The sequence below is a fragment of the Grus americana genome, chromosome 25, assembly GCF_028858705.1.
Source record: "Grus americana isolate bGruAme1 chromosome 25, bGruAme1.mat, whole genome shotgun sequence".
Lineage (NCBI taxonomy): Eukaryota > Metazoa > Chordata > Aves > Gruiformes > Gruidae > Grus > Grus americana.
Window position 1 is genome coordinate 3,375,857 of NC_072876.1, and position 27,567 is coordinate 3,403,423.

The 27,567-nt window shown below is 58.8% G+C and overlaps 2 protein-coding genes across 3 annotated transcripts; both read left to right on the top strand.

The window, feature by feature from the left end:
- The first annotated feature begins 5,736 nt into the window (after positions 1–5,736).
- On the top strand, positions 5,737–15,165 carry PPM1J (protein phosphatase, Mg2+/Mn2+ dependent 1J). Its single transcript, XM_054804149.1, has 10 exons — positions 5,737–6,052; positions 7,404–7,530; positions 8,057–8,380; positions 8,904–9,016; positions 10,520–10,604; positions 12,186–12,304; positions 12,536–12,599; positions 12,778–12,885; positions 13,035–13,186; positions 13,481–15,165. Exons 1-10 carry the CDS (start codon positions 5,808–5,810, stop codon positions 13,626–13,628), a joined length of 1,485 nt encoding a protein of 494 aa, XP_054660124.1. The 5' UTR covers positions 5,737–5,807; the 3' UTR covers positions 13,629–15,165.
- A 1,902-nt stretch (positions 15,166–17,067) lies between these two features.
- Positions 17,068–27,210, top strand: RHOC (ras homolog family member C). 2 transcript variants are annotated; one of them, XM_054804039.1, is made up of 6 exons: positions 17,149–17,226; positions 18,530–18,602; positions 25,196–25,353; positions 25,626–25,746; positions 26,057–26,187; positions 26,356–27,210. In XM_054804039.1, the coding sequence occupies exons 2-6, from the start codon at positions 18,596–18,598 to the stop codon at positions 26,527–26,529; spliced, it is 591 nt and encodes a 196-aa protein (XP_054660014.1). In that variant the 5' UTR covers positions 17,149–17,226; positions 18,530–18,595; the 3' UTR covers positions 26,530–27,210. The 2 variants fall into 2 exon arrangements, with proteins under 2 accessions (XP_054660013.1, XP_054660014.1); XM_054804038.1 differs by lacking the exon at positions 18,530–18,602 and having other exon boundaries at positions 17,068–17,226.
- The last annotated feature ends 357 nt before the right edge of the window (positions 27,211–27,567 follow it).

Here is a 27,567-nt window from a genome sequence, read left to right on the forward strand (position 1 = left end):
ATAGAGAGTCTGCCAATTCAGGTCTCTGTTGCTATGATAAGTAAATACAAACATATTACTCTTCAGATCACAAAGTTTTAATGGAAATGATCAAGAGCAAATGCAATCAAAACTACCTTTCACACCAGCCAAATTCCAATTAAATTAGGCCAGATTATTCAATAAGGAAGCCTACAAAAATCAAGCTCTTTATTGATGTAATGGTACAGAAATACAAACTTGCTGCTTTCCAGATCACAGCTTTTCAATGCAGGGGAAGAATTAAGACTTCAGTAAAACTGATTTCATTTAAATTCCACTGGAGGTGAACATGATAATTCCTCCTCCCCCCTGACTTCTTGTTCGACTGTCCACAGCAGCTTTCAGCATTGTTCTTCCCTGGCTGTGACTCTTCAAGGAGCCCATTATTTTACTGGGGGAAGAACAAAAAACACCCCCCCCCCCAAGTTCTTAGTATCCTTAACAAAACAGGTTTGGCAAGGAAAGGAACTGCACTAGAAAAATCTTAGTGATGAACACTCCTGCTACCATGTAAGAACTCATTTCCCCTTAGACTGGATGCCTGTCAACATACCTGGAACCCTTCTGTCATCTCTAGATGACCAACCCACCTTTCTTCAGGAAGAAAACTCTGTTTTGTGACAAGGGCTTGGGTTAGATGGCTATGCCAAGGCAGATGGGCACACCAGAAGACTTTAAATCCACAGTGCGATCAACTCATCTGCAGCTGTTAATAGGCAGAGGTGTACAAATTATTATTAAAGCTGGAAAAAGCAGAACTCCTAACATTGTATTCCTGGGGAAGATTTGTCCCACTCTGTTTTCAGTGAATTAAAATTCAAGCTTATTTATCCACTTCCTCTGATGAGGTCCTGGTTCCAGGCTGTCTCAGCACAGAGTACCCAGCTCAGGATTTTGTTCTCTTTTCAGAACTTTGCTGACAACAGGGAATTGCAGTGCAGATTCCCAGCCTGATAATAGCAGTACAGGAGGGAGGATCTCCGGGGAGCCTGCCGCACAGGCAGGGACAAGTCCTGCTCAGGGTCCCTGCACCCCCTGGGATGTGGGTCTGAGCTTCCAAACTGAAAAATAAAATCCCCAAAGGCTCCATATATTCCAAGTAGCCTTATTATCCTACATCTATTATTGTCCTTCTGTATTTCTACTGTCGGGTGATGTTATATGAGAACAGGAGACCCATGAAGAGCAGAATTGAGCATGGAGATCCCTCGGGCGATGTGACAGGGATAAGGCAGTTTGGGTAGCAGCAGAGGGGCACAAGCCAAGTGACCCGAGGAGGTTAACCTGCTGACCTCCCCCTCTGCAGCAGGGAGGGTAAAAGCCTGCAGGAAATCTGCACCAACACCAGGTCATCCGGTCTGCAAAACACCAACTACAACAACCCGCAGAGAGGTCACGTACCCTGAGCTGCAACGCTCCAAAGGCTTTTCTGCACTCAAGCAGGAACAGACACGGAATAAAGATGTGTGGTTGCAATCAAATTATCCCTTAAAAGAAATAACAATAAATTCTGAACTTCCCAATTACAGGGGACAGGCAAACCTTGGAAACCATTAAGAGCTGCTTCTTCTGTTGATGAATTATCCAGAGTGCACAGAGCTATTTGCTGAGCTTCACTGTATTACACTAATTATAAATTAATATATTGCTCATTACACAGTAAAGCTGTGCAGCCAACTAATGCACTGTTGCAAAGAGCCTATTTTAAAACATCCTCTGGTACTTGTATGATCTAGATGTTTAATTTACTTCTGTTCTGGCTTAAATGCCACCAACATGCCATTCTTTCACAAAGATATATCCCTGGCTTCATCCTACCTCATTTGGGGCTCAGCAACATAGCCAGATGATGAATCTTAGAAAGGCTTTTTTTAATGCTAAGCAGTTGCATGAGAAGTGAAGCAAAATAGGGTAAGGTAAGCCTAATTCTTGTGTTACCAGTTTTTAATCTGTGTTTATCATGGCAGGAGGCTGGCAGGGGATTATTGGTCCCAGTGCCAGCACTCCCCATGCATGTCCTTCTCATGCACACATGCATGGCTGCTGCCCCAGTGAGTTCAGCTCCTCTTGTCCTGCACAGACAGGTAGAACCAGCAAAAGGGCTGGTGTTCTCAAAGAAAAATTCCTTTTTGAAAGGAATTAAGATATCCACTCCTTTGAAATAAAGCTTTTCATTTAAAAAGGGCTTTGAAAATTGTTCCTCCAGTCCCCATCTAGAGATTAAAAGGAATCATTTTCATTACCATTTTCGCATAGCTTTGTCCAGAAACAGAGATGATGTCATAACCTTACACCCCCTCCATTCTGCATAGGCAAACTCTCGGAGATTAAGGAAGGAGAGGAGGATGTGAGAGTTCATCTTCTTCCTGGAGCTGTGGGGCAGGGAAGCACCCAACTGAAGAGGGGGAAAGAAACACCACTGTCCAGTCCAGCAGAAATCCTCAAACGATGCTGAGCTACATACAAACCTTGGGCTTAGGTCAGCCTGACAATCCCAACAGCTCTGGAGGCTGCAGGAGAAAGTCTCCCCAGCTTTGCACCCAATTGAGGGGAATTGCTGCAATTTAATTTTGCTAAAAAGACCTCAGTGCAGCCCGGGGGAGAAGTGCTGCCTTTGGAAACAGAAAGCTGGTGGCTTTGGTAGGCATCACATCAGACAGCAAGTCTGCCAAATAAAGCATTGAAGGCTCACCTGAAGCCATTCCCATGGAGGGTGAGCACCTGGCCCTGTGCTCAGGCAGGGAGGGACCCTTTGGGTGAGATGGGGAGGCAGGGAAAGTACAGGCATCACAGGCAGGAAGCCCAGAGGGGTGGGAAGAGGCAAGGTCTGTGCCACTGGCATCTGAAGTAGCCATTTACCGGCATTTGCCTCCACAAGTTCGTAGTCTGAGTCAGTCTATGACCTGCACAGGTCTTGTGCCAGGCAGCCTCACGAAGGGGAGCACCAGACCAGGAAAATTCCCATTGAACTGGCAAGCAGGATGAGTAGGAGGAAGTATAGCCCTCATTCTTGGAAAACAGTTATCAGCATTGCATTGTTTCAGGGAGCATTCTTGCAGCGTGTTTTTATGTCAGACCATTCTTTCTGTACTGTGCTTAACATAATGGAAACAACAAATACAAAACAGGATCAGTCTTACAGAAGTCATTTTGGAAAGTGCTGTTTCCTTCTTTCCAAGGAAAGCATCCTGATGACTCAGCAGTACAGGGTAGATTGGCAGCCCTACAGAGGAGAGAAACATTCCCAGCAGTATCCGGTGATTTTCAGCCTTAATAATACAAAGGATATTGCAGTCATAATATTTGAGACCCCCCTGCATGACCGGCAGCAGGGCAGAGATGCCATAAGGGGGAAGGCATCCGGAGCCAACTGAGAGGACTCAGGGCTGCTGGAGAGGGACCAGAGGGGTGCTGGTCCCTAGGCTGGCACAACTGCTCCCAGCTATACTGGGGCAGCCCCGAGGCTCCCAACCACCCCAGCCCCTCAGGGGTCCAGGCTGCCAGATCACACACACCAGAAAGCCATGAGGAAAAGGGTGGGGAGCCAGTGCCAGAAATATGTGAAGCTGTGTAACCCATATGCACGTACCAGGGCTGCAAACTCAGCCAAACCACGGGTCTCCCTGGCCCCCAAACTGCGATAAACTCCAGAGCGGCTTACAGGGAGTTGCACTGAGCTGAAAGAGCCAGGGAATTCTGAAATGATTTGTACTCGACTATTTCCGAGGCAGCTAGACTTTCCATCCTTGCACCCCTCACAGGAGAGGGGCAGGAGGAGGGCTGCCGGGCTGCCCTTTCGGTGCACTCAGCCGCAGCTTCTCCTGCCCAGCACGGTCCGGGCGTTCCCGGGGACTCGGGCGCAGCCGGCGGGACGCGCAGCCGGGACAGGCCGGCTCCGGGGGCTGTAGCGCAGCCTGTGTCGCCATCCAGCGCCTCCTCAGCTCCCTGCAGCTCCCCCCTGTCCCCAGCCACCTTCCTACCACCACCACCACCACCCCCCCCGCCCCAGCCGCCCTCCTGCCGCTGCGCGCCCCTGGGCAGACCCCAGCAGCAGGATCAATGGGGTGCTGGAGGGCGGCGGTGCTAGAGGAGCAGAGAAAGAGCTGCAGCCCACCCCAAGGCACAAGACCACACAGCTTCTGCTGGGGAAGGGGGCGCAGTCCCTGTAAGGAGACAGAAGGACAAAAGCCCTGAACAGAGAGATGTTCTTACCTGGGCAGCTTGGTGCTAGCAACAGAGCAGCTTACATAGGAGCTCAGGGATCACTACCATTAACAACAAGAAGCTATAATAAGAATCTGACCCACTAACATGAAATACAGTAAAGAAATGTACATATACTTGCTAATAAACTCACCTGCATCTCACCTAGGCTTCTAATGCAAAGTAGTACAGGTCAGAGCTAACACTGCCTAACTCTCAGCCTTACAGCACCTATAGTGGGGGACCAGGGACATATTTATCAGGGAACACATTTATCAGGGAACACTTTAATGAGAGCCAAGCAACAGCTGGGCCAGCCAGGTGAGCAGTGGGTGCAAGGCAAGGCAAGAAATGAGGCAGCAGCTTCAAATAGGGGCGTGCGAGGAGGCAGCAGAAAGCAGAGTGGGAAAGGAGATATGAGTTTGGGGGTATGAAGACCTGAAAAAGGCAGGCTGCTGCATAACTTGAAGCTGGGGCTTAGAAGATGGGAATAAAGGGAGTACTGAATAGCTTCTATAGGGTCATCTTAATAGTCTGGTACAGTTAAAAGAGCTCTGTGTGAAGAAGAAGGCTAAAGCACGGAGGGCTTAATGGAGCTGGTAGTAAGAGCCCTGCTTCTGCTTGGACCTTTACAGTGCAGAAGCCCTGTGTGGAAAGGAATGAATGGCTCCTCTGGAGAGCTGAGAGCACTGGGGCACACGAGTCTTAGGAAACAGCCTCAATTTTACTTTACAGTAGGTACACACTGTGTTTCTTGTTGTCATAAGAACCCAGAGGCAGGGAGGGGCTGAGGTCGGGCTGTGTGAGTGATGCTGTTTAAACTGCCTGATCTTCTCCTCCCAGCCAGTGGGGAATCTGTTGTTCTGGGTCAGCTAAATCTGCATTCTCATCAGTGCCGGAGTACGGCAGCCTCAGTGGAAGTGAGAAATTCAGCTCTCGGTCCTCACGTTAACTCCTTGCTCCTCTGCAGGCTGGCTATTTATTAATAGCCTGGCATGACTGCGAGTGGGCTGGGTTTCGCTGATGAGCGCAGGGAGAGTGACAAAGCACCTGTCAGTGGAAGGGGATGTTCTAGCAGAGGAGGTGGCTTTGCGGGAGCCCTGCGAAGATCCAGCCAGGAAACGCATCTGCTCCTCTGCCGGCCAAGCCACAGGAAGGGGGAACAGCCACGCGTGGACAGGGCGAGCCTTGTCTCTCCCACAGACCCATCTCCCTGCTTCCCCTCTGCCTCCTGCAGCCGGTAAAAGTCTTTCCCAGCGCCGCTTCTCACGGGCCGCCGCGCAGCTCTGGCTCATCCCTCCGCGGACAGCGGCGAGCTCCCCACCGGAGCTCCCGGCGGCGCCTCGGGGAGATCCACCTCGGGGCTGTCCCTGCGCCCGGGCTGGTGCCGGGGGACACGGCGGGCCAGGAGCCGTCCCAGCCCGCACACCGAGTGATTGCGGGGCGATGCGCGTACGCGCTGCCGCGCCGGCGGTTCCCCCCCCCCCGCTCCGGAAGGCGCGGGGGAGCGGGGCGGGCCGCGGGGCGGGGCGGCGGGCACGGCCCGGCTCTGCTCGGCCCGGCCCGGCTCGGCTCGGCTCGGCATGCTGCTGCGGGTGCGCACCGCCGTGGCGCAGCTGGTGGCGGGGCTGGGCGCGGGGGCGGGCGGGCAGCCCCCCGCGGAACCCGGCGGGGACGAGGGGTCGCCGGCGGACGCCTCCTTCTGCCGGCCGGCCTTCCTCCAGCTGACGGCCGAGGAGCTCCGCCGCGCCGACGACCACGCGGGCCGGGCGGTGCAGAGCCCCCGCGACGGCCGCCGCCGCCTGCCCTGGAGCACGGGCTACGCCGAGTGAGCGGGGCCGGGGACCCGGGCGGGGACCCTGGGCTGCCCTGGGGACCGGGATTGTCCGCGGCTGGACGCGCCCCGGCCGGGGCTTTGCGGCCCGGGGAGGGTGGGACTGGCAGCGGCTCGTAAGCGGGATCCTTGGGAAGTAAACTGGGTCGCAGCCAGCCGGCGGTGAGCTGCGTTTGTTTCTTCAGAAGTAGCAGATAGGCAGCTTGCTCTTTAAATGCCTGCTGATAGGAAAGCCGTCAGCGTGGGTTTGTGCTCTTACCCATCCCCGAGGGTTTCAAGCTACTCTGTCTTTTTTGTTTTCTGCGCTTATCTGCACAATACCCGGTGTCACTGATGGGGAACTGACACCGAGGGGTGAAGGAACTGCTGCGGTTCTCGCAGGACTCGGGGGGGGAAGGAGGGAATTGAAGCTGTCTTGGGAGCGGGACCTGATTTCGACTTCCCCTTCAAGGGCCTGATTCTCTTCTCCTTTTACTCACTGCAAGTTTCACCCTTAACTCAAGGCAGGTGGGGAAGGTCAGGCTCCGAAGACCACCTTTGCAGCTCAGTGCTGTCAGTCCACTCCCGCATCCCTTGCACAAGCTGATCTTCCTGATATCCTAGGGAGCTTTTTGAGATGTTAATTTGGCCCAGGAGATACTAGGGTAGGAGCACCCGGAGCAAAAACCACCCTCTGCTCAGCAGCAAGGCTTCTCTTCCATCTCCCAAGGCTTCTTTCTGCAAATCGCTTGAAAAGTCTGTGCCCAAAGAGCTCATCCTGTGGTGCACGTTTACAGCTTCCTCCCATGAGCGGGTTTTGCAATCTGCACCTGAAATCTGCTGTGCCAGCACAGGCTGTGAAAACTTAGTGTGAATCTTTTTGCAAAAGTTCTGCTGGTTTCATCTTCATCGCCTTCTCCCCTTCTTCTCCGAGGCACCTACTCCCTCTGAGAGGTGCTGAGCGCGATGGGACACGAATGAGGCTGTGAGTCCCGGCTGGGTGTGCGTGCGTTGAGGCTGGTGCAGGTTTTCAGGCAATCGCTCTGCTCGAGGCAATGGTGGAGACCTTCAGCAAAACCAGCTTTTTCTGGTCACCTCCCTCGGTGGGTGCCTGGACGGCCGCTCTCCCCTGGACCCAGCTGTGCTGGTGGGAGCGAGTACTGCCACCGGCCCCGGATCAACCCGTGCAACTGGTCTGGGACGTCTGCTCGCCTGGCTGCTGCTGCCCCAGACAGGGCAGGAGCACCTGCGGAGAGCATCCCCGGGGACACGGATGAGGGTCGAGGGGTTCGAGGTGCTGCGGGGTGGCCTCTGCTGGAGCGTGGGGTGGAAGAAAGAGCATTTATATCTTGTTTCCTCCCGGCAGGGTGATAAATGCAGGGAAGAGCCAGCACAACGAGGACCAGGCATGCTGTGAAGTGGTGTTTGTGGAGAGAAGGCCCAGCCCGAGGGGCCGGCTGCCATCCAGGGAAGGCGGTGGGGAGCTGGACAGGGTGAGAGCCAGGGTGGCGTGCGCAGGCAGGGACGTGAGAGGGAGGATGCTCAGCGGCAGGATGTGAGATGGGGCATGTGGCGATGTGTGCAAACCACCACTTCCTTGGGGATTCCCTTGGTTCCTGGGCCGACTGCCCCTGTTCCCTGCCAGCTCCTGCCATCATCCTCACTGGACTACCCCAGGGCTGGCTGGCCCGAGGAGACCTCTGGCCCGCCTGCCCCGGCGGGCTGTGGAGGTGGCTGCTACGCTGGCCCTGTCACGCCTCTCCTTTGGAGGAGCCGGCTGCCAGGGACGTGCTGCTGGCAGCACGAGGTGTCTGACGCAGGGCTGGGCTCGAGCCAGGGACCAGCCGTGTCCGGACACCCTTGATCAGCTGCCCACGTCGCTCCTGCCTGCGCTGGGACCTGCCAGCAAGAGGCAAAGCCCCATGTCGCTCTCCTCAGCTGGTGACCCCAGCTGCTCTGAATTCCCCGTCCCGTCTGCTTCCTCGCAGGGTCACTTAACCTTCCTTTCTCTCCCCGCAGGGCAGGAAGGGGTTTTATTTCCACTACTGGGCCTTGTTTGACGGCCATGCGGGCAGCGGTGCTGCTGTCATGGCATCCAAGAGGCTTCATCTGCACATCTGTGAGCAGCTCCGGGACCTTGTGGACATCCTGCAGGACCCCTCCCCGCCTCCCATCTGCCTCCCACATGATGTGACAGCTGGCCCCGCAGAGCCGAGCCGGGTGCCCCTCGCCGAGGACAACGGGGAGGTCCCCAATGATGCTGTGCCGCGGTTTCACCTGGAGAAAGCGGTCTCTCATGAGAGCCTGGTGATCGGTGCCATCGAGAACGCCTTTAAGCACATGGTGAGCGAGCCCCCGCTTGCGGGGATGGCCAGGTATCACCCGAGAGCATCTCTCGCTGTCTGTGTCTGCATTGGTTTGTCCCCTCTGGCAAAAGGCAGCTCTGCAACAAGGAGGGGGCTGCAGGAGGGCTCCCAGCAGGACAGTCTCAGAGAGGGTACTGCGATGCTGTCCCATATTTGGGGGGTTCAGGGTGCAGAGGCTTTGGGCTCTGACCCTGTGTGGGTGCAGAGGGCTTCATTGCACTTTGTTCCAGCACTCCCAGCTGCTCCCCTCCTGTCTCGCTCTTTCCTGCCTGCTCCCCTGCCCCGGTGAAGCCACGTCCCCAGCTGCCCTGCAGGACCCTCGCCCAGCATGGGGAGAGGTGCCCAGGCCCCGGCTGGCTGCTGCTCCCCCCCCGGGGCAGAGTCTCAGCTTGGCCAGCAGCCGAGGTGCTGCCGGGTGCTGGTTTTGTCTGCTTGCAGCTTTGCTTGCTGGCCTGGGGCTGCCTGCCCGCCCTGCCTGGAGCTGCTCTCTGTCTCCCCAGGACGACCAGATCGAGCGGGAGCGGGTGTCCCAGCACCTGTCTGGGGGCTGCTGCGCCCTGGCTGCCGTCTACCTCCTGGGCAAGTTCTACGTGGCCAACGCAGGTGACAGCAGGTACGGCCCCGCTGGGCAGCCCCAACCTTTCGCCCTGTAATTGGGGAGCACCCTGGTAGAGCCGGGCAGTGCTGGAGGCACGGTCAGTGAGGAGCACGCGGCTCCATCCCTGAGGCTGGGCTGTCTTGGGGAGGGCAGAGGCAACAGGAGCAGGCAGAGCCACCCCCTGCCTGCCTGCCTGCACGCCCTGCTGTGATCTCCGTGTTTGCCTGGTGCACAGAGAGGGCTGCAGAATCACCTCCCAAAATCTGGGACTTTGCTCCCTTCCTTCCCGGCAGCATTCCGTCTGCTTCCCAGATGGCTCTGGATCATACCCCAGCCCCTGCTGCCAGCACTGGCCTGGGCTGTGAGTTGGGGAGTGAAAATTGCCCTCAGCAAAGCTTTCAGAAATGTGCAGGAAGTCATTTTAGGGCATGCTTCATACCGTGAACTGTTTCAGGAGAAGGACACGCAAATCCATGTGCAGACGAGTCCTGTGGGAACTTGAAGCCCAAGGATTTTGGCTGATACATGCATTTCCTTGGGTGCGTTGCTGTAATCGCACCTGGGTGTGTTCATCCCCCCCGAGCAATGCCAGGAAGGCAGGTCCACCTTCAGCTGAGCTTGAAGCTGGTTTGAATTGCCCTGTATTTACTGCGGGGTTAGCTCATCCCCAGCTGTGTTAGGCCAACAAATACAGGCACTGCAAATTGTCTGAGGCTGGAGGGCGTGCTTCCAGCTCTGGACAGAGGAGGAGGAGGAGGAGGAGGCGAGCCTTTGTGCCTCCACTTTTAGGTGCGGGGTCCCTCCATGGCAGCAGCAGCTGGGCATTGTCCCTGTGGGATGGCAGCGTGCACAGGGTCCCGAGGCTGTAACCGTGCCTCTGGGCGAGGGTCTGTGTTCCCTCCTTGGGCACCAGACGCTGCCAGAGCCGGGCTCAGCCAGACCCCGCGTCCCTGGAGGAGACCTGCAGCCCTAGGCGGGACAGCTGGACCACCAGTGTTGGAGATCTTCAATCCCCCCATGACCTTCAGAAACATCTCATAATCAGACTTTTATTTTTTTTACACATCGAACAATCAGACCGGCCCCAGCAGCGAGCCACAGTGCTGGTGTGCACCGGGCACTTGCACCCATGTCCTGCTGCTGGCGATTTCTGCCTGTCCCGTGTGCGACTCCCCTTTAAAGGAGGGTTCACCACCTTTGTGCTGCTCCTTTTCTAACCATATCCTGTCCTTTGGTTTTCTCTGCTTCATTCCCCTCTGCCCCACGCATCTCTTCCATTTTCTCTTCCTCCCTGCCCGGGAGGGAGGCATGCCCGACCGCAGGGGGCTGGGGGAGGTTAGCTGCAGCCGAGTCAGCAAGCCGACCCCCCAGCTCGGGACTGGGAAGAAGGCAGGCAGCAGAGGGGAAGGGGTTGCACTGCCCGGGCATCCATGTAGGGAATCGGCCCCAGAGAGCCGGGCTTAGCTCCCCCACCACGTCTCCTCTCCTCTAATCTCATCCTTCCATGTTTCATTGCAGGGCCATTATCATCCGTAACGGGGAAATCATTCCAATGTCCAGGGAGTTTACTCCAGAGACAGAGAGGCAGAGGCTGCAGTTTTTAGTAAGAAAGACCTTTCTTCTAACCTCATTCCTGCTGAACCACCCTCCCAGCCCCCCCCCGCTGCCTGCCGAGGGCAGCCCCATGGCTGGGACCTGCTGACGGCACTCGTCCGTCCCAGCCAGCTTGCTGGGTTGGGGAGAGGCACTGGGACACGGGGAGCTGCCCTGGCTCACCAGCTTGGGGCATCTCGTGGCTGGTGGAGCCTTGGTTTGCTGCGGGGTCAGCATGAGGGGCCCTGCCTGCGAGCCTGGCCTGGCCAGGACCTGGAGATCCTGGGCTCTTGGCACGGGGCTGGTTTGGTACGGTTGCACGGAGCCAATCTGGTCCATCTTGTCCTGCTCCTGCCTGGGGAATGGGGAACATCACCTGCCCGGGGTGGGCACCTGCCCGCCGCTGCTGCGGGAGTACGGGGCTGGCCGGTGCAGTGACCGGGAGGAGTGCGGCTCTGCTCCCTCCACCCGTTGTGCTCCCTCGCACGGTTGAAGGAGCCGCGGCGCTCGCACCGAGTCCTAATTTCTTCCCCAGCTGCTCCCTGGGGAGGCAGGGAGCTGACGTGTGCCAGCGGGTTTCTAGCTTTCTTCCTGAAAGCTCCTCTCCTGCCTGGCCTGGCCAAACCCCTGTGCCACACAGGGAGACTTTTTAAGGTTATAAAGACCTCTCTGACGGCAGCACAGAGGAGGAGGCATTTGTGTTGGAGGAGGTCTTGCTGGACGCGATTTCCTGGCTTGTAACGTACTTGGAAAAACACTGAGGCGTTTTTTTCTTGAATCTATTTTTGAATGACCGAGAGGAGGAAACTGCTGTGAGCGGGATCCTCTCCAGCCAGCCGTGATGGGCAGGGTGCAGGCAGGGGGCCAGGCACACGCTTGCTCTGCTGCACGATGCCCACGGTCAGCCCCCCCCAAAGCGGGACGGGGCTCTCTGTGCCTCTGCACCAAACCCTCCTTTGTTCCCAGGGGATCTCCTCCTTTCTTTCAGCTGTTTCTTCCTCCATCTGCATTTTCCAAGGCTGTCCCTGTTCCTGGTCCCGTGCATGCTGTGCTCCAGGAGGCCCTGGGGCTGCCGGTGCTGCCCCGGGAAGGGGCTCTGTGCTGCTTCTCCTCCCTCGCCGCAGCCAGGACATGGTTTCTGAAAAGACCCATCGGCTCTTTTCCTCGGGCGAGTGCAGTGCCCTGTGCTGAGCCTGGGATCCCGGGAGGTTTGCAGCTCTGACTCCTGGGCAAATTCCAGCTTCTCCTGGAATTTGCTGGGTTTTGATCCCTTTTGGAGATCGTTATTTCCCAAAACTCTCCATGCAAAAGCTTCACCTTTTTGCTGGACGTTGGCATGGCTGTCCCCAGCTCGTCTCCCCTCCGGGCATAGCGCAGACGGTGGTTTGAAGCTGCTTTACCACCTCCTGTTCGAGTTGCAGCGGAGCAGCTGATGTTATCCCCGCTGTGAAATGCTGTAGCCAAGGTCCCAGCAGGCTGGCGGGTCCCGTGCCGCAGTGCCCGGCGAGGCATTGCAGGCGGTGCCGGCCGGTGATGCTGCACGGATCTCGCTCTCCCGGCCCTGCGGCTGAGCCGCCGTTTCTTCCCGCAGGCGTTCCTGAGGCCTGAGCTGCTGGGGAAGGAGTTCACGCACCTCGAGTTCCCCCGCAGGATTCAGCCCAAGGAGTTGGGGAAGAAGATGCTGTACAGAGACCAAAACATGAATGGCTGGTAACCCCCCCAACCCGCCTGGCAGGCTCCGTGCTGAGGGGGGGGCACTGGGGTCTCGCTGCGCCCGGCTGCCCGGCTCCAGCATCCTTTCCCGCGGGCGGGGGCTGTGGCACGCTGGGTACCCCGGTCTTGAAGGGGTCTTGTCCTGGGGGATGCTGTGTCCCCAGCGGGCAGGGGAGGTGCTGGAAGCCTTCACGTGCTGACACGTTGTCTCTGGCTTATTTTAACCAGGGCTTACAAAAAGATAGAAGAGGATGATCTGAAGTTTCCACTTATCTATGGGGAAGGCAAAAAGGTGAAGTCCTGTGGCAGGAGCTGTGTGGGGATCGCTTCCCGCCTGCCCTTGCTGAATTGGGGGGTTCCAGCTCACTTTCACTAGTGCTGTCACTGCTCCGATGCCACCGATTCTCAGCTGGGAATGGAGGTGGAGATGAAGTGGCTTCAAGTTTTCTTCTGATTTTGCTGTTCCCCAGGCTCGGGTGATGGCCACGATTGGGGTCACGCGCGGCCTGGGAGATCACGACCTCAAGGTGTTCAGCTCCAACATCCACATCAAGCCTTTCCTGTCCTGCTTCCCGGAGGTGAGCCTGGCTGCCGGCCGCTCCGTGCCCAGGGGTTTCTGCAGCGGCCGGAGCCAGTCAGGGTGACCAGCTCCGTGGTGCACCCAGTGCAGTGGGAGTCTCCTGCCTCTCTGCCCCTCACCCTCGCGTCTTGCCCTGTTGCTCGCCAGGTCAGGGTTTACGACCTCACGCAGTACGAGCACTGCCCTGACGATGTCCTGGTCTTGGGCACCGATGGGCTCTGGGATGTCACCAATGACAAGGAGGTGGCCAGCGTGGTGATGGAGGTGCTGACGAGCTATGAGCCCAACGACCCGTGCAGGTGAGCCGAGAGCGGGCAGGGGGACGAGCGTGTCCTGCTCTGTACCATCTTCCTTGCTCCTTGGAGCAGTGTTGTGGCCACAAGTCTCTCTGGCCTCGGGGCTGGTGCTGTTGCTTCACAGCGTGCAATGCTCCCCTGGACGTGCATGTCTGAGCTCAGGTCTCTCCTCTCTGAGGGACCCTTTCCTGCACCTCTAGCTCCTCCAGCTTCTCCCCTGCCAGGGCCCACAGCATGCTGCATCAGGGAGTCTGCAGGATCTGGGGTCGTTGCTGAGCTGCTGTGCTCTGCCCCCAGGTACACCATGGTGGCCCAGGAGCTGGTGGTGCGGTCCAGGGGGGTGCTGAAGGAGCGGGGCTGGCGGCTGGCCAACGACAAGCTGGGCTCCGGCGATGACATCTCTGTCTTCGTGATCCCTCTGGGCGGTCCGGGCAACTACACATGATGACCGAAGAGCCTGGGGCAGAGGGGCTCGCCTTGCCTGGACGGAGACGAGCAGGACACCGGTGCTGCCTCAGGGCCACCTCTCCCTCAAGCACTTGTTTCCTGAGCCAACCGTGAGCAGAGTGAGAAACTTGGAGCCCGTCTGCCCCAGCCCCTGCCCAGAGCATCCCCCTCCACCTGCTGCATGCCAGCCCTGGGTGGAGATGGAGAGGCCTTGGACAGAGAGCAGGGACTGGGGTCGAGGGATGTTTTTTGTGCTGCCACTTTCTTGATTGCTGTGAAAAGCCAAAATCCTCCCTGGCTTCTCGGCGCATCCTTTGCCCCTCACTCTGGAGCCGGGTGCGCTGGTTCCAGCAGCGTGTGATGGCCGTTGGGCTGGTGGGGGCACTCGTACCTGGAGAAGCATGTGCTTGCTGCTGCAGTCATCTCCTCTGCCCCCCCACCCCCGTGACACTCGCACCAGTGACACCGAAGCTGCTGTTGGGGCTGGGTGCTGGGGCTAGGACGGGCCGTGGCCTGGGGTGAAGCCCTGCCAGCAGCTGGTTGTGGATGGCGTGGTGGTGGGCGAGCCCCATAACTTGACATCCCATCTTTGTGCTTGCCCTCTCCGGCCCCTCGTGGTCCTGCGTGGCCTCCGTCCCAGCCACGTACCTCGTCTTAGTCTCTGGTTTGGGAGGATGGGGCAGTGCTCGGTCGCTGCGGCGCACCGAGAGCCCCCGCGAAGGAATGAGCTGTTGCACTTGCACTGGCTGTGCCACGGGTTCTGCCCCCACCCCTCTTCAGGCCTTGGATCACTGCTGTGTTTCTGGAGCCAATTATTTATTATTAACTGGAGAGCTGAGCTGGAAAATGTCAAAATCCTTTCTTGGTGTGGGGAGTCGATGGGAATATATGTCTATATTTTTGAGTGGTTCGAAGTTGGCCACTGCTGAGCAGCAGTTGCACACAGAGCAGCCCTATTCAGCCAAGCTTAACAGCTTAAACATGCTGCATGGATCTGCTTAGCCGAGGGCTGGACACCCACAATAAAAGCAGCTTGGTTGTGACTGGGGAGGGGGGAAGACAACTCCCTCCTTTTTCTTAATAATCTCAAAGCTGGTGCTGAGCAGAGCTGTAGCCACAGTTGATCTCTGCACAGGATCTTATTTGGCATCACACGCAGCTCTGACCCGGAGAATGCATTTCCTGGACCTCTGCAGAGCCTTGCATCCTCCCAAACTGGGAAGGATGGTCCCATCCTGGCAGTGTGGTCATGGGGAGAGCTGGGCCGTGGTCCCTTGTTTTGGAAAGGCTCTGCGGCACCGGTGGTTTGTGTCCTGCTGTGGCTGGGTGCAGCCAGCTCTTGTCAAGTGTCACCTCTGGTGAATGTTGTTTGTCTCTTGTAATCAGTGAGATGTAAATAAACTGGGTGCACTTAATGGGAAGTGAAAGTTATCCAGTGAGATTTTAACCTATTGACATCTTCTGTGCTGAAGAGAGCAGGGAGCGATACCGGGGCCGGGAGCCTGTCCTTGCGTAGCACTGTGTGTTTAAATAAAGAATTTCCACTTGCAATCCCACTTCAAAGTCTTTCTTGCAGAGCTCCTGCAAAGAAGACTTACCTAAAAGCCAATTAGCTCTGATTAATTTATGTAGGCAGGCTTGGTAGCAAATAGGCCTGGGCAGAGCCATGTGAGCCGCTGTCCCTCTGCCCTTGGCACTGGCCAGACCCCACAGAGCATCCCTCCCGTGCCCACGGGGAGTGGGAACCACTGTCGTGCTGCTGGTCTCTGTGGGGTGCTGCCTGGGGGCTGCTGGCTGGGGGGTTACAGCTCCCCGGGGTGGCTGGGGGCAGCGGGGATGGCCAGCCTGGTGGGGAAGGGTCGCAGGGTGGGTCACTAACCTGAAACAGGACCTGGCTGGTGAGCACTGCATTGGGCTCGGATGAGGACTGAAAACCAGCGGGTGCCTGCCTGGGCATCCCCCCACACACTCCCACCCCCCCACCCCCGGCTGCTCCCTGGGGCAGGCAGCACCCGGACACAGACAGGGAGTGGAGAGGAGGAAAGGCTGATGGTTTCCCTGTCCCTGGGAGTCTCCTTCGGGGAGCTGGGTGGGCTGTGGATGGAGGTGCAGCTCTGCAGGTTGTGGCTCCCAGGGACGTGACTGCGCCGCAGAGGCAGGACCCCTCTCTGGGAGTTCAGGCATCCCGGAGCAGCTACCCCCTGCCTCTAGGATGGGCTGCCTGCTGGAAGCATCCCTGCTGTCCCATGTCCCCCTGACTGCCACCCGGTACCCCTGGTGCTCCTGACACTCACACGCGGTTTCCCCACACCCCAGCTCCCCCCACATTTGTTTTGCACAGCCCTGTTCCCCTGGCACGGTGCTCTGTGTGCCGGTGGCTGAGAACTGGCTCTGCTTTTCCAGGTCGCTGCCTGGGAGCTGCTGCATAAGGCAGGGAGGCAGAGGCTGCATTTAAAGCTTCCTCTGTGGTTCCCTTTTTTACTAAGGAAACATTTCCTTTGGAACCAGCTCCTGGCCTGGGGCTTGATAAATTAAGAAAAATTCTCTTCGAGCCCTTAAAATAGCAGCAGTTTATGAGCCTGGGTCTGGGCCAGGACCCTGGGGTGCCTTTCCCTGACTGAGCGACAGGGACTCAGCCCTGCAGCTGGGGCGTCGTGGGGACGAGCAGCCACCCCACATCCTCCCTTGTCGACTGCCTGCGGTGGGCAAGGAGAGCCCGAGCCCCTGCCTGCGGCACCGGGGTCATCTCGGCATGGGGCCCGACACGTCCCAGCCCCCCTTTGCCCCTGTAGAGGGGACTGAGGATGCTGGGGACGGGGCACGTCCCTCGTGCCCCCGCTGTGCCTGTTGTGGTGGGAAACGGGGCCTTCCTCGAGGAGCGAGCAGCCGAGTGGGCAGCATGCGGCGGATGCAGGAGGGGTGCGATGGGGTTCGGCTGCTGGGCCCCGCTGGGATTTGCCTTCCCCGGCAGAGCTCGCCTCTCGCTAGCGGTGGCTCTTGGCGCTGCCATAACTGATGCTCATGGAGGGAAGGCGTCTCCTCGAGAGCGCTCCGATGGCGGAGGATTCCTGGTTGGGGGGCAAAGCACGGGGTGGTCTTTGCTGTTGGTCCGACCCGGGAGGGGGGATTGGGAGCAGCTCAGCCCTTCCTGGCAGCGCCGGGATCGCCCCTCTCCCTGCCTGGCGTCGGTAACCTAAACCGGGACAAAACCCTTCGGGGAGCCCAGGCTGGCTGAGGCGGGCGGCACCTCCCTGCCCGGCGGCTTGGGACCAGCCCGGGGATGGCGCCCGCGGGGAAGCGGCGGCAGCTCCCGGGGGTTCCCTCCCGGAGCCGGGACGGGGGCTGCGCGGGGAAGGGGCACGGCCTCGGCACCGCCCTTCGGCTCGGCTCGGCACGGCACGGCTCGGTTCGGCTCGGCTCGACTCGGCACGGCTCGGCTCGACTCGGCACGGCTCGGCTCGGCTCGGCCGGGCACGGCTCGGAGCGCTCCCGCTCCGCCCTCCGCGGGCGGCCCCCGGGCGGGGCGGTGCCGCCCGAGCCGCGCTGCGGAGCCGGGGCCGGGGCTGGAGCTGGGACCGGGGCAGCGGCGGAGAGAGGTGCGGGCCGTGCTGGGCTCGGGGTGCGGGGGTCTGGGGGAGCTGAGCGGCGGGGGGGGGGGGGCACTGCTGGGAGCGGGGGGAACGGGGCCGTTGGGTCAGTGCTGGGATGGGAGGGAGCGGGGGCTGGGGTCAGTGCTGGGGTCTGGGCAGCTGGGGGTGTGGGGTTACTGGTACTGGTAAGGTGTGGGGTCAGAGCTGGGGGTACTGATGGGGTCTGGGGGAACTGGGGTGTGGGGTTACTGGTGAGGACCGGGGGAACTGGGGTGTAGGGTTACTGGTGGGGTGTGGGGTGAGTGCTGGGGTGGCATCTGGAGCAGTGCTGGGGGTGCAGGGCATGGGGAGTCGATGCCCCAGCCGTTTGGGAGGGGTGCAGCAGGACAGGACGGGATGGGTGTGCCTGGGATGGGGTGGGGGTCCCTGGGCGTGGGGCAGGGATGGGTCAGCGGCGGTTCAGCCATTGCGGTCATCCCTTGAGGGCGGCCCAAGGCTGTGGGTCCCGACTCACGGGTGTCACCCGGACAGGGCTCCCCGCAGCATCCCAGCCAGTGACTGACCCAGGCCGGGCTGCGGTGAGAGCCCACGGGCTGCTGCCCTGTCCCGCCATCCCTCCCCACAGCCCCCGCTCCATACACAGCCTTGCTCGCGGAGCGGCCGCTCTGTGGGTTTTTTTTTTTTTTCAGAAAAAGAAAACAAGTTCCCTTTGCTTACTGCTGAGCTCATTTTTAAACATTTATATTAGGGGGGCTTGCGGGGAGGAGAAATAATTGTGTAATGTCTTAGGAGCAAGGGAGCATTCCAAAACCATGACTGCGCGGCCCTTTCCAGCACTAACAATCTGGCAGCCAAGTCTTCCCAGCGGCCGCCAAACCCCCTAAATCCGGCATCAGCCTCTTGACGTCCCCCCGTGAAAACGGCAGTGTGATCCCCAGGGTTGCTTCGCAGGGCACATCTATGCGGGGGGGGGTGGGGTGGGCTGGGAGCGGGAATCCGGCAGCGCTGCCACATCCCCAGCAAAGCGTTCAGGTGAAACCGGAGACGAGGAGGTAGCGGATTTGGCTGTCTGTATTTCACTGCGACCAGTTGCATTTTATTTTAATTTTTCCAAGTGCCTTTTGGCATCAAAACCAGTTTCAATTTATGTTCAGCTCTTTCTCAGCTACGAGTAGAATAGGTAGAGACTGCGTGAGATTTTATGGACTTTAAATTGAATCCGTGTTCCTGACGGCTACAGCTTCCCCAGGGAAACGTTTTTTTTTTTTTTTTTAAGTGGAAAATAAGCCAAGTCACTGTCTTCCAACAGGTTATCGGGAGCGTTTAACCAGGCTCACCTCCTAACTTGCTGTTTACACTGGAGAGGCGTATTGACATGAAAAGTAAGGAATGTATTAGCAAATATTGATTGGCCCTGGGGCAGCGGCAGTCAGGCATTGCACAAGTAGAGGCATCTGCTGAGATTGTGGCATGTTATTTGAAGCTTTCAGCGAGACACTTGTACTGCCGTGAGTCCGGGGAGGCTGTCACTTCCGCGGGAGGTAAAATAAGAACATGGCATGATGTCCTTTGGAAGAGGAGGTAAGGGCAGGCAGCGTTTTCCCACAAAGCTCAAGCACTTGTGGTTCAAGCTTTGTTTAGGCTTAGAAATTCTTCTGTTCCATGTCCCTTTCTCTGTTTTGCTTGTGGATGTTTTTGTGGGATTTAGCAATGAAAACAAGCCAGCCTGGCCGCTCTGCTCCGGGTCTGGGCAGTTGCACTTTGCTGCTGTGCCGCAGCGTGCTGTAACCCCAAGAATAGCTCACAGTTTTAGAAAAAAAAAATGGTAAGATCTGAAACTTAAGCACTGAGTTTGAGCTCCTTTTTTGATGATCGCTCGTCATTTGGATGTGGCAGGTCTAGGTTTTAAGAAGGTTTCAGGCAGTTTTGCCAGGGGTAAATATAGTTTCCTCCATGCTGCGTAGTTTTGGCAGCAGTGGCCGGCGGGACGAGGAGGCTCTGAGCAGCGGGAGCCGGCGTTGCTGGTGGGTGTGGGTCGTGCTCTGGGTGTCAGCGATGGAGGTTGGCGCGAGCGAGGGCTGGAGGCTGGTCTCCTCTGTGCTACACAGAAACGCGGAGCTTGGCCTGCCCGGGGGGCTGCGCGAGCGTGAAATTGCAGATGCTGCTGTGCCAAAACCAGTGCCGCTTTGATCGTCTCGGAGCTGCGATCCGCCCAGGAGCTCGGAGCCTGAGTTCTGCCCTGGCCGTTGCATTTCCCTTTGGCATTGCTCTTCGCTTCAAGCCCTTTTTGGAACTTTCTTCAGCTTCTGTGTAAAAGTCCCTCTGATACCCGAGACACTTGCCAGGACGTTTGTCCTGTGCTACCTTCGCCGTGGTTTAGATGTCTCAGCAAATTACATTCCCCTCGATGGGCCTACCTGTCAGGTATTAATTTGGAAGTTTACTTCCTTTTTCATTGCACCAGCTGTGCCAGCAAGTCCGACCAGCTAAAACCATTTCCGTTGTGAAACACCACTGCGGGGCTTTCTGCTGGCCATGCCTGCAAATGGCCCGCGCACCTCCGTCCTTCTGTCCCCAAACGCCTCCAACCCCCTTCCAATTACTTTAGCTTGGGGACAGCAGTGGCCTTGACACAGGCTTTGGTGGGACACCCTGCTTGTGCTGATGGGAGCCATGACCTGGGGGTGGGACGGGAGGAGAGCTGTTCCGGGGGGGTGCTGGAGGGGGGCACCCCTGGGCTCTGGCGGTGCCTGTGGTGGCCCAGGGCTGTCCAAAGTGGCTCTTGTTTGCCCGGCGGTGCCTCTCCAGGGCCCTGTCCCGAGGTGCCCTCGCCTGGCGTGCTGGGGCGGTGGCAGCAGCCCTGTGCACACACACGGCCATGTTTAGAAGTGGAGACAGCTTGTCCTTGGCTGCGCTGGTTAGAAAACATTTTCTGTGTTCCCTGCTAGGGTTTCGTGCTCTCTGGATGCTGCGAGCTGCCTTAGGTCTTGTCTGTTGTTACAGGTTGCACAGCTTGAGCCGAAAGCGTGTGTTTTGGGGTTTTTTAAATCCTTTTACGTGCCTCGTGGCTGTTCTCGCCTTGAGCCCGATCTGTGCTGTGTTAGCCCAGCTCCTTCCCAAACGAGTTAAATCAAAACAGTCCAGCTGAGCACTTGGATGCTTTTGTTTGTTAAACCATTGAAAAGTTTAGCAAAGCCGGAGCCACAGCAATGCCAGGAAGATCTCAGTCTGTTCAAAGAGGCGGTTTTCCTTCTGTGGTTGCATCACGATGCCGGAGGGGTCCGGGCGGGTGACGGGGCTGCGTGCAAGGGGCTGGTTGTTCCCTGAGCTTCCAGCCCGAGGGGAGTGACCAGAGAGCTGCTGGGACAGACAAATATTTTCTAATCATCTGGCCAGCAGCCTGTAAGGAGATGCTTGGTGGCAACTCTGCAAGGCAGGAACAGGGATCCCAGGTCTGTTCTCCTGGCTCTGGCCAAGATGAGCAGGGCAATGCTAGCAGCTGCACAAAGCTTGACCCTCCTCCTTGCTCCGCTCTCCTCTGCTCCTTCAGGATGAGGTTTTGTTCTGAGTGGGACATCTGGGGTGCCCGGGGCCCGTGGGGAGCTGGCCCTGCCACGCCGGCAGTGCTGGGGGCGTCCCCGCGAAAGGGCTGCTCCCAGCACGGCTCGGTCCCCGCCAGCCCTGCCCTGCCCAGGCTTTGGGGTTGCGCCTCCGGCCAGGGCTGCGGGCAGAGCAGAAATTCAGCTGGTTTTGCTGATAGGTGGTGTGACGGTTCCAGCCGGGGTGGGGCCGTCAGCAGCAGCGCTTGGGAATTTCTGCTTTAGAACAAAACCCCTCTGTAGGCTCGGGGAGCTCGAGGCTCGCCGAGGAGGTTCATTGAAAAATTTCTGTCCTAGCTGGAGCCCTTCTTCAAAGCGTTAACGTCTTTCTCTGCCATTTCCTGAGATCCCGTGGCAGACACTGGCTGATGGATGCGTCCTGCTGCCAGAGGAATTCCCCGTTTCCTGCTCAGCAGGAACTTCACATTTTGAGGCACAAAGCTGGGAGAGGCCGATAACGCAAGGGCTGTCCTGGAGCCCTGGCTGGTTTTATGGTGATGGCTTTAGAATAGCTGCTTGGAAAGTAGAGCAGAGCAATTTGGTCTCATTTCGCTATTTCGTGGTGTGCTGAAGGAGCTGCCTGCTCAGGATTAGGCTGGTGCCATCAGCGCGGACGCTGCCGGCGGTGGTGCGGAGTAAACCCGCGGCCGTCCCGGTGTGGCCCCGCAGCAGCGGGTGCAGGGTCGGGCACGGGAGCCCTGCGGGGTTTGGCAGTGCCGCTCTGCGGGAGGTGCCGGCATAAGGTTGCTGCTCCCTTTTGTTATCTCCGTGAATGAGCAGGAGGCATCTCCAGTGAGGCGCCCAAAGGGCTGCTCACGCCCAAAAACCGCGGTTGCTGTACGGGCCGGGTTGGATTGCCAGCGTGGCTGGGCAGCCTTTGCTGTAACTCGGGGTGGTTAACGCTCAGCAGAGTTTAAAATCTGAATTTCCGTGTCTGATGTGGGCAGCTGTGTCCTTTTAATCATTTGGCCTGCTGTCAGTTGTAGTAAAGCTATCCTCCTCAAATTGTCTTCACATTTTCCACCGTCTTTTATCCACTCGCAATTTGGGAACAGCGCAAAGCCCTTTGCATCGGGCTCCCCTGTCCCAGGGACTGGCCCCATCCTGCTGAGTGACAGAGCATCCCCTGGCAGAGGAGATAATTTCTCCTTGAGCAGAGTGCCACCGGCATCTGGCATTGGTGTCATGCCGGCTGGCTCGCGGGGCGAGGGCATGGATGGGGACAGCCCAGCCGGCCGCCGAGGCACACGGTGCTCGGAGCCTCCTCTGCCCGCTCGCCTTTGCACACCAGCTCTAGATTAGTAATGGGCTATTTCTGGGCCACTCTCGTGAGTAATGGAATGAATTGTGCTGAGATTTCGAGTGGGGACAGTGCCTCTGCCTGCTGAGTCACCACTTGGCATCACGCCGGGCTCGGGAGCTGCCGGGTCCCGGAGCCGTCCCAGGTCAGGGTGGATGCCAGAGGCCACGGGAAGGAGCTCTGGGTGCGGCGACTCTTCTTGGTTTGGAGCATCTCTGCTTCCTCCCGCCCCGTCCCCACCTGGCTGCCTCTGCAGCAAGAGTCCAGGCAGCTGCCATCCCCCTCGCCGGGACGGCGTGCAGGCAGGGGAGCCGGCAGCAGGGAGCTGGCAGCTTTGCGGGGCTGGCTGCAGCACCGTGCTCTGCCGCTCCGGTTGTTTTTTGTTTAGGTGTGATGTCTGGCAGGCTGGGCACGGGCAGGTCTCGATGTCTGTCTGGGAGCGGGCTGTTTGTCTCCCCGGGCATCCGCTGTTCCTTGCGCTGCAGATGTGTCTCCTGCGTTGTGTGGATTAGATAGCGGCGCATCCCACACCACCTTTCTTCCCCCGTTTGTCTTTGAGATATGGAGTTGCAAAGCAGCAAATCACATTTTGCTGCAGGCAAAGGAACTTTCTGTCTAAGTAAATAGATTTTTTTGCCCATGACCTCTCCTTGTTCCTTGTGCTGTGGAGATGGTGGCTGGAGAGAGGATGAGCCTTTGGTCAGACAAGAAGGATGGTTTGCAACAGAGGTGATGCATTTCTTGTGTCCCCAGGGATACAATGTCCTCGAGAGCTTTCCTTCCTCGAGTGGGCAGGAGACAGCAGACTCCTCCAGCCCTTTTTTTCTGCCTCCATAACACAAACGTCGTGTCTCCTTGGGATGAGCTCCCGTCCGGCTGCCCGTGCGTGGGGCTGCGGGTGTCCCTGGCCTAGCTGGGACAGGCGGGAGCGGGAGGGCACAAGGAACGGGGACGGAAGCCGTGCCAGGGGTTTTCCCTCCCTGCTCAGCCCCTGGCAGCGGGACCCTTTGGGCACCTGAAGTTTTTTCTTCAACTTCAGCGTTACAGAGATGTGCTCGCCCTGTATATAGACAGGCTGCTGCACCGGGATGTGTGCTTATCGCCGAGGCTCCTGGGTGAGGAGTGCCGGATCCTGCCGGGCGCAGCCCTTCATCCTCGCTCTTCTCACCTTGCAAGTACCGGCTTACTATTTTTGTTAACGGCTCCACAGCACTCAGCGGCCACCAACCCTTCCTGCTTCGGCTTGTGAGCCAAAGTGCTTGTAACCTGCAAAGATCCGGGGCTGTGGCGGGTCTGCTCCAGATTTGGGTGAAATCTTTCTCTTTTCTGCCCCAGCCACATAGTCTGGTGGTTGGATTTTTTTTTAGAGCTGGGGTGGTGCCTGAGACTTCCTGGGGGGGTTTGTGTGACAGCCCTGGGGAGGTTTCCTCCAGGCAGGAGCTTAGCGGTGACCTGCTAAGTGTGCAGATGAGAGGAGCTCTCTTCAGCCCGCTTTTGAAATGCAAGTCAGCTACTGAGTCTAATTTCTTAATCCTTCACTTGCAGCTAATTATGATGCAGCCTTACTCGGGTTTTTCTTTTTTCTTTCCTTTTATTTCAGAGGAGGGTTCGTGTGTGATTGCCCCGGGAGAGGGCAGGCGCCAAGGCCTTCGTTAAGGCTCAGCGTCGGCGCCCCGGTTAAATGCAAAGCTTGCGATGGCTGGGCATCCCCAGCGTGATCCTCTCCCCGCGCTTGCAGCTCGGTGCATTAGCACGGCTGTGCGCATCCTTCCCGCACGGTTATTTCCCCTGAATCTCCCCGATGCTTCAAGCACGACCTGCCCCTTCCAGTCCTGCCGCCCCGGGCAGAGGGGGTTTGGAGACGGGCAGGGCTGGCTGGAGGACGTGGAGCATCCCTGCCTCCGTGAGTGGTGTTCTGGTCACCTGTAATTTCCCCCAGCCCGCAGAGCAGCGTGTGCTTTTCCAGGGATTAAACCCTGAGTTGTCGTCGTGCATCTTGCCCGGGATTTCTGCAGGAACGGAGAGTTGCTGATGTGCTGCGGGTGCGTAGGGAGCGCGTCGGGCTCTTTGGACTGAAGCATCTGGGAAACTGGGGATGGGAAAGTGATTTTGGGCCTGGGGAGGGATGTGATCCCACCACAGCTGATTTTCCCGTGCCTCGTTCAGACGCCCCGGCAGGCATTCCGTGGCATCGTCCCGGGCAATTCCCAGGCTCAGCTGTAATTTCCTTTTGAAACTCGAGGATGCGAAGGCATAGTTTTCCTTGCAGGACTGCATCCTTTTCACTTGGGGCAGAAAGCAGCCCGCTTTACTGTGAGATTTTGGCTCTGTTAGCTGAGCGATGGCTGGCAGCTTCTCCCGCCGCCGGTGCCAGCGTCGGCTCTCAGCGGTTATGTGGCAAAGGCTCCTTTGTCAGACGGGCTGGGATGGGGCCAGCCCAGTACTGGGTGCCAGACGCGCAGGTCACGCTTGCCCGGACCTCCGAGAGCTCGGCTTGGCGCGTTCCTGCTGCTGATCGGATTATTTGGGAGCCGGTGAGCGCGCCTGGGTGAAACCTGGAGTACAGTTTCTGCCGTGAAGAATTTATAATCTGAAATAAAACCAGCGGGTGTGTGCGACTCCGAGGTCGTCAGAAAAGCCATTTGTGTGGGGTGGTGGCACAGTGAGAAAGCCACCGCGGGAGGGGTGGGGTGGCTGGGGTGGGTGAGGCAGAGCGCTTCGTCATCTTGCGTGAGGTCCCCGCGTGCAGCTGCTGGCACGTGCTGGGGCATCGGTGTGACGGTTCTCCTGGTCGCGGCTGCGGTGATGGATGGAAACGGTTCCAGTCGGGCTGGTTTTTGCAGTGCCTGGGAGCCGGTGTGTGGGCGCTGGAGGTGTGGGAGCTCCGCTGGGGAGCTGGGAGAGCCTCTGTCCTGGCAATCAGCGGCTGCTCACGCTGGCGTGTGCAGGTGCGTGCAACCGGTACCCTCACGGCCAGTTGTGCAAGAGACTTTGGGGCGTGGGGGGGGCCAGGAGGGGCCGGGATCATGGGCTGCCTGCGGCTCTCTGTCCCGCTCACCTGCTCTTGTCCCCACAGCGATGGCGGCCATCAGGAAGAAGCTGGTGATCGTGGGAGACGGTGCCTGCGGAAAGACGTGTCTGCTGATCGTGTTCAGCAAGGACCAGTTTCCCGAGGTCTACGTACCGACCGTGTTTGAGAACTACATTGCCGACATAGAGGTAGACGGGAAGCAGGTACGGACCGTCGCGGGTTGCCGGAGCTTTTCCCACCCCCTCGCTCCTGCACTGGCAGTGCCACCGCCCGGCGCTGCGGCGTGGGTTGTTCCGCACGGCTCGGGCGCGCCTGCAGTGCTGGGGGAGCCCCGCGGCTCCCGCGTTTCTGGGTCACCCTGACCCTGCCCCAGTTTGAGGAAGGCTGGAGCTCTAAGTGAGGAAGATAAACCTGCTCGCTCCTGGCCTGCCAAGCCGTCTGCGAGCTGCTGAGCCACGTCCCTCTCCCCTCCCAGGTGGAGCTGGCCCTGTGGGACACGGCGGGACAGGAGGATTACGACAGGCTGCGGCCGCTCTCGTACCCGGACACGGATGTTATCCTCATGTGCTTTTCTATCGACAGCCCGGATAGCCTCGGTAGGAGCAGGGAGCGAGGGGGGACCTGGGGCTCCTGCAGGACCGGGTGCTGCTGCTAAACCCCCCCAGGGTCCGGGAAGCCCCCGTGCTGCCCCTCTGGGGGATGGCAGTCCCTCCCCTCCATCTCCTGGCTTTGCGTGTGCTTCACAAAAATGTTGGGAACTTGCTGGCTTGGTGAAGGTGATGGGAGAGGAGGGCGAGCCCCCTCCTTCTTGTGGGAAAAGCCTGGTGCTGGTTCCTGCAGCTGCAAGGGAGCTGGGGAGGGGGGAACAGCCCCTCGGCTCAGGGGGTCCCTGCGTGCTCGTTGCAGAGAACATCCCTGAGAAGTGGACGCCAGAGGTGAAGCACTTCTGCCCCAACGTGCCCATCATCCTGGTGGGGAACAAGAAGGACCTGCGGAACGACGAGCACACGCGGCGGGAGCTGGCGAAGATGAAGCAGGTGGGGGCAGCCCTGGGTCCCGCTGCCTCGGCCAGCGACCTGTCTCTCCCCACGCCGCCTCGCTGGGGCTCCCCTTTGCTGTGCTGGATGCCCCAAGGGCAGTCCCTGCGCTTTTTGCTGCTGTTTTCTGGCGATGCTCCTGAACACCTTTTTTTTAACGCTTTCTAGGAGCCGGTGAAGCCAGAGGAGGGGAGGGACATGGCCAACAGGATCAATGCCTTCGGCTACCTCGAGTGCTCGGCCAAGACGAAGGAGGGCGTGCGGGAGGTGTTTGAGATGGCCACCCGCGCAGGCCTGCAGGTCCGGAAGAACAAGAAGCGCAGAGGCTGCCCGCTGCTGTGAGCAGCCTGGCAGGCCAGGAGGCAGCTGCCTGCGCCGGCACCCGGCTGCCCTGCGCCGCGCGGGGAGGGAGCGCTGGCAGACGGCCGAAGCGGGATCTCATGGTGCCGGTACCTGCCCCGAACCTTCCGCACGAGAGCTGCCACCCAAGCCCGTGGGGTGTCCCTGCGTGACCCCAGGGCCGTGGGGGACCAGTGCCTTCAGTCCCCGCTGCTCTCTATGGGCTGGGCATTTGCATAGCTCTCCGTGTCACCCCGTTTTATACTGACCTCCCTGGTTTCGCCTCTCCCATGGGGATTGCCGCGGTGTTCGCTCTCCCTCCCCAGCTCCGGGCAGGTGCTGCAGAAGCAGGAGGTGCCACTGGCTGCTGCTCGCAGCTCGCATGCGGGGTCTGCTGGGCCCTTGGGTGCTCTGCCCGCTCCCCTCTGGCAGCACACACCAGCTTTTTCTACAGACTTGCCCAGGGCAGTTTTCAGCCCCATCTGTGTGCAGAGCCGGGCTCAGCCGCCTGCCAGGGGAACCGAGCGAAGCGCTCTGCTCCCGGGACCCGCGCTGGGACAGCACCTCTGCCCAGCTCTGCCAGCAACACCTTCTTCAAGTCTGCATTGGTCACAGACTTAGCACCAGTAAATTGAACTGCGTAATTGGGAGAATAAATGCAAACTGGTATTTCGGTAATTGTAACTCTGCTCACGTGGCATCCTTCTGGCTGTCCTTCGTGCCCCCGCGCTCGTCCGGGCTGCTGCCTGGGGGCCGGGTCCATGCGCTGCGGAGTGGGGGGCTTGCTTGGCCCCCAGCCCCTCTTGCTTCAGCCGCTGGTGCAGGCTCAGGGCTCGTCACCACGTCCTTGGGTAAGACCCTGGGAGCAGCTGAGGTGGGAAGGGCTGGGCAGGGGCTCCCTGGCCATGTCCAGTCCGTGTTGCCGGAGCCCTGGCGCAACAGGCACCGCAGTCACCGCGAGAGCTGTCCCCCCTCTGTCCCCATCCTGGAGCAGGTCAGAGCAGGGCTGCAGCAAGCCCGTCCCAGCTCCGGCAGCCCCAG

Excerpts from the sequence above, each read along its gene's own strand:
- RHOC (XM_054804039.1), top strand. Across the intron at positions 25,747-26,056 it reads CGACAGCCCGGATAGCCTCG|AGAACATCCCTGAGAAGTGG; the intron begins GTAGGAGCAGGG and ends TGCTCGTTGCAG. Across the intron at positions 26,188-26,355 it reads AGCTGGCGAAGATGAAGCAG|GAGCCGGTGAAGCCAGAGGA; the intron begins GTGGGGGCAGCC and ends AACGCTTTCTAG.
- PPM1J (XM_054804149.1), top strand. The coding sequence starts at position 5,808 with ATGCTGCTGCGGGTGCGCACCGCCGTGGCGCAGCTGGTGGCGGGGCTG. Across the intron at positions 12,600-12,777 it reads TCTATGGGGAAGGCAAAAAG|GCTCGGGTGATGGCCACGAT; the intron begins GTGAAGTCCTGT and ends GCTGTTCCCCAG. Across the intron at positions 13,187-13,480 it reads GAGCCCAACGACCCGTGCAG|GTACACCATGGTGGCCCAGG; the intron begins GTGAGCCGAGAG and ends CTCTGCCCCCAG.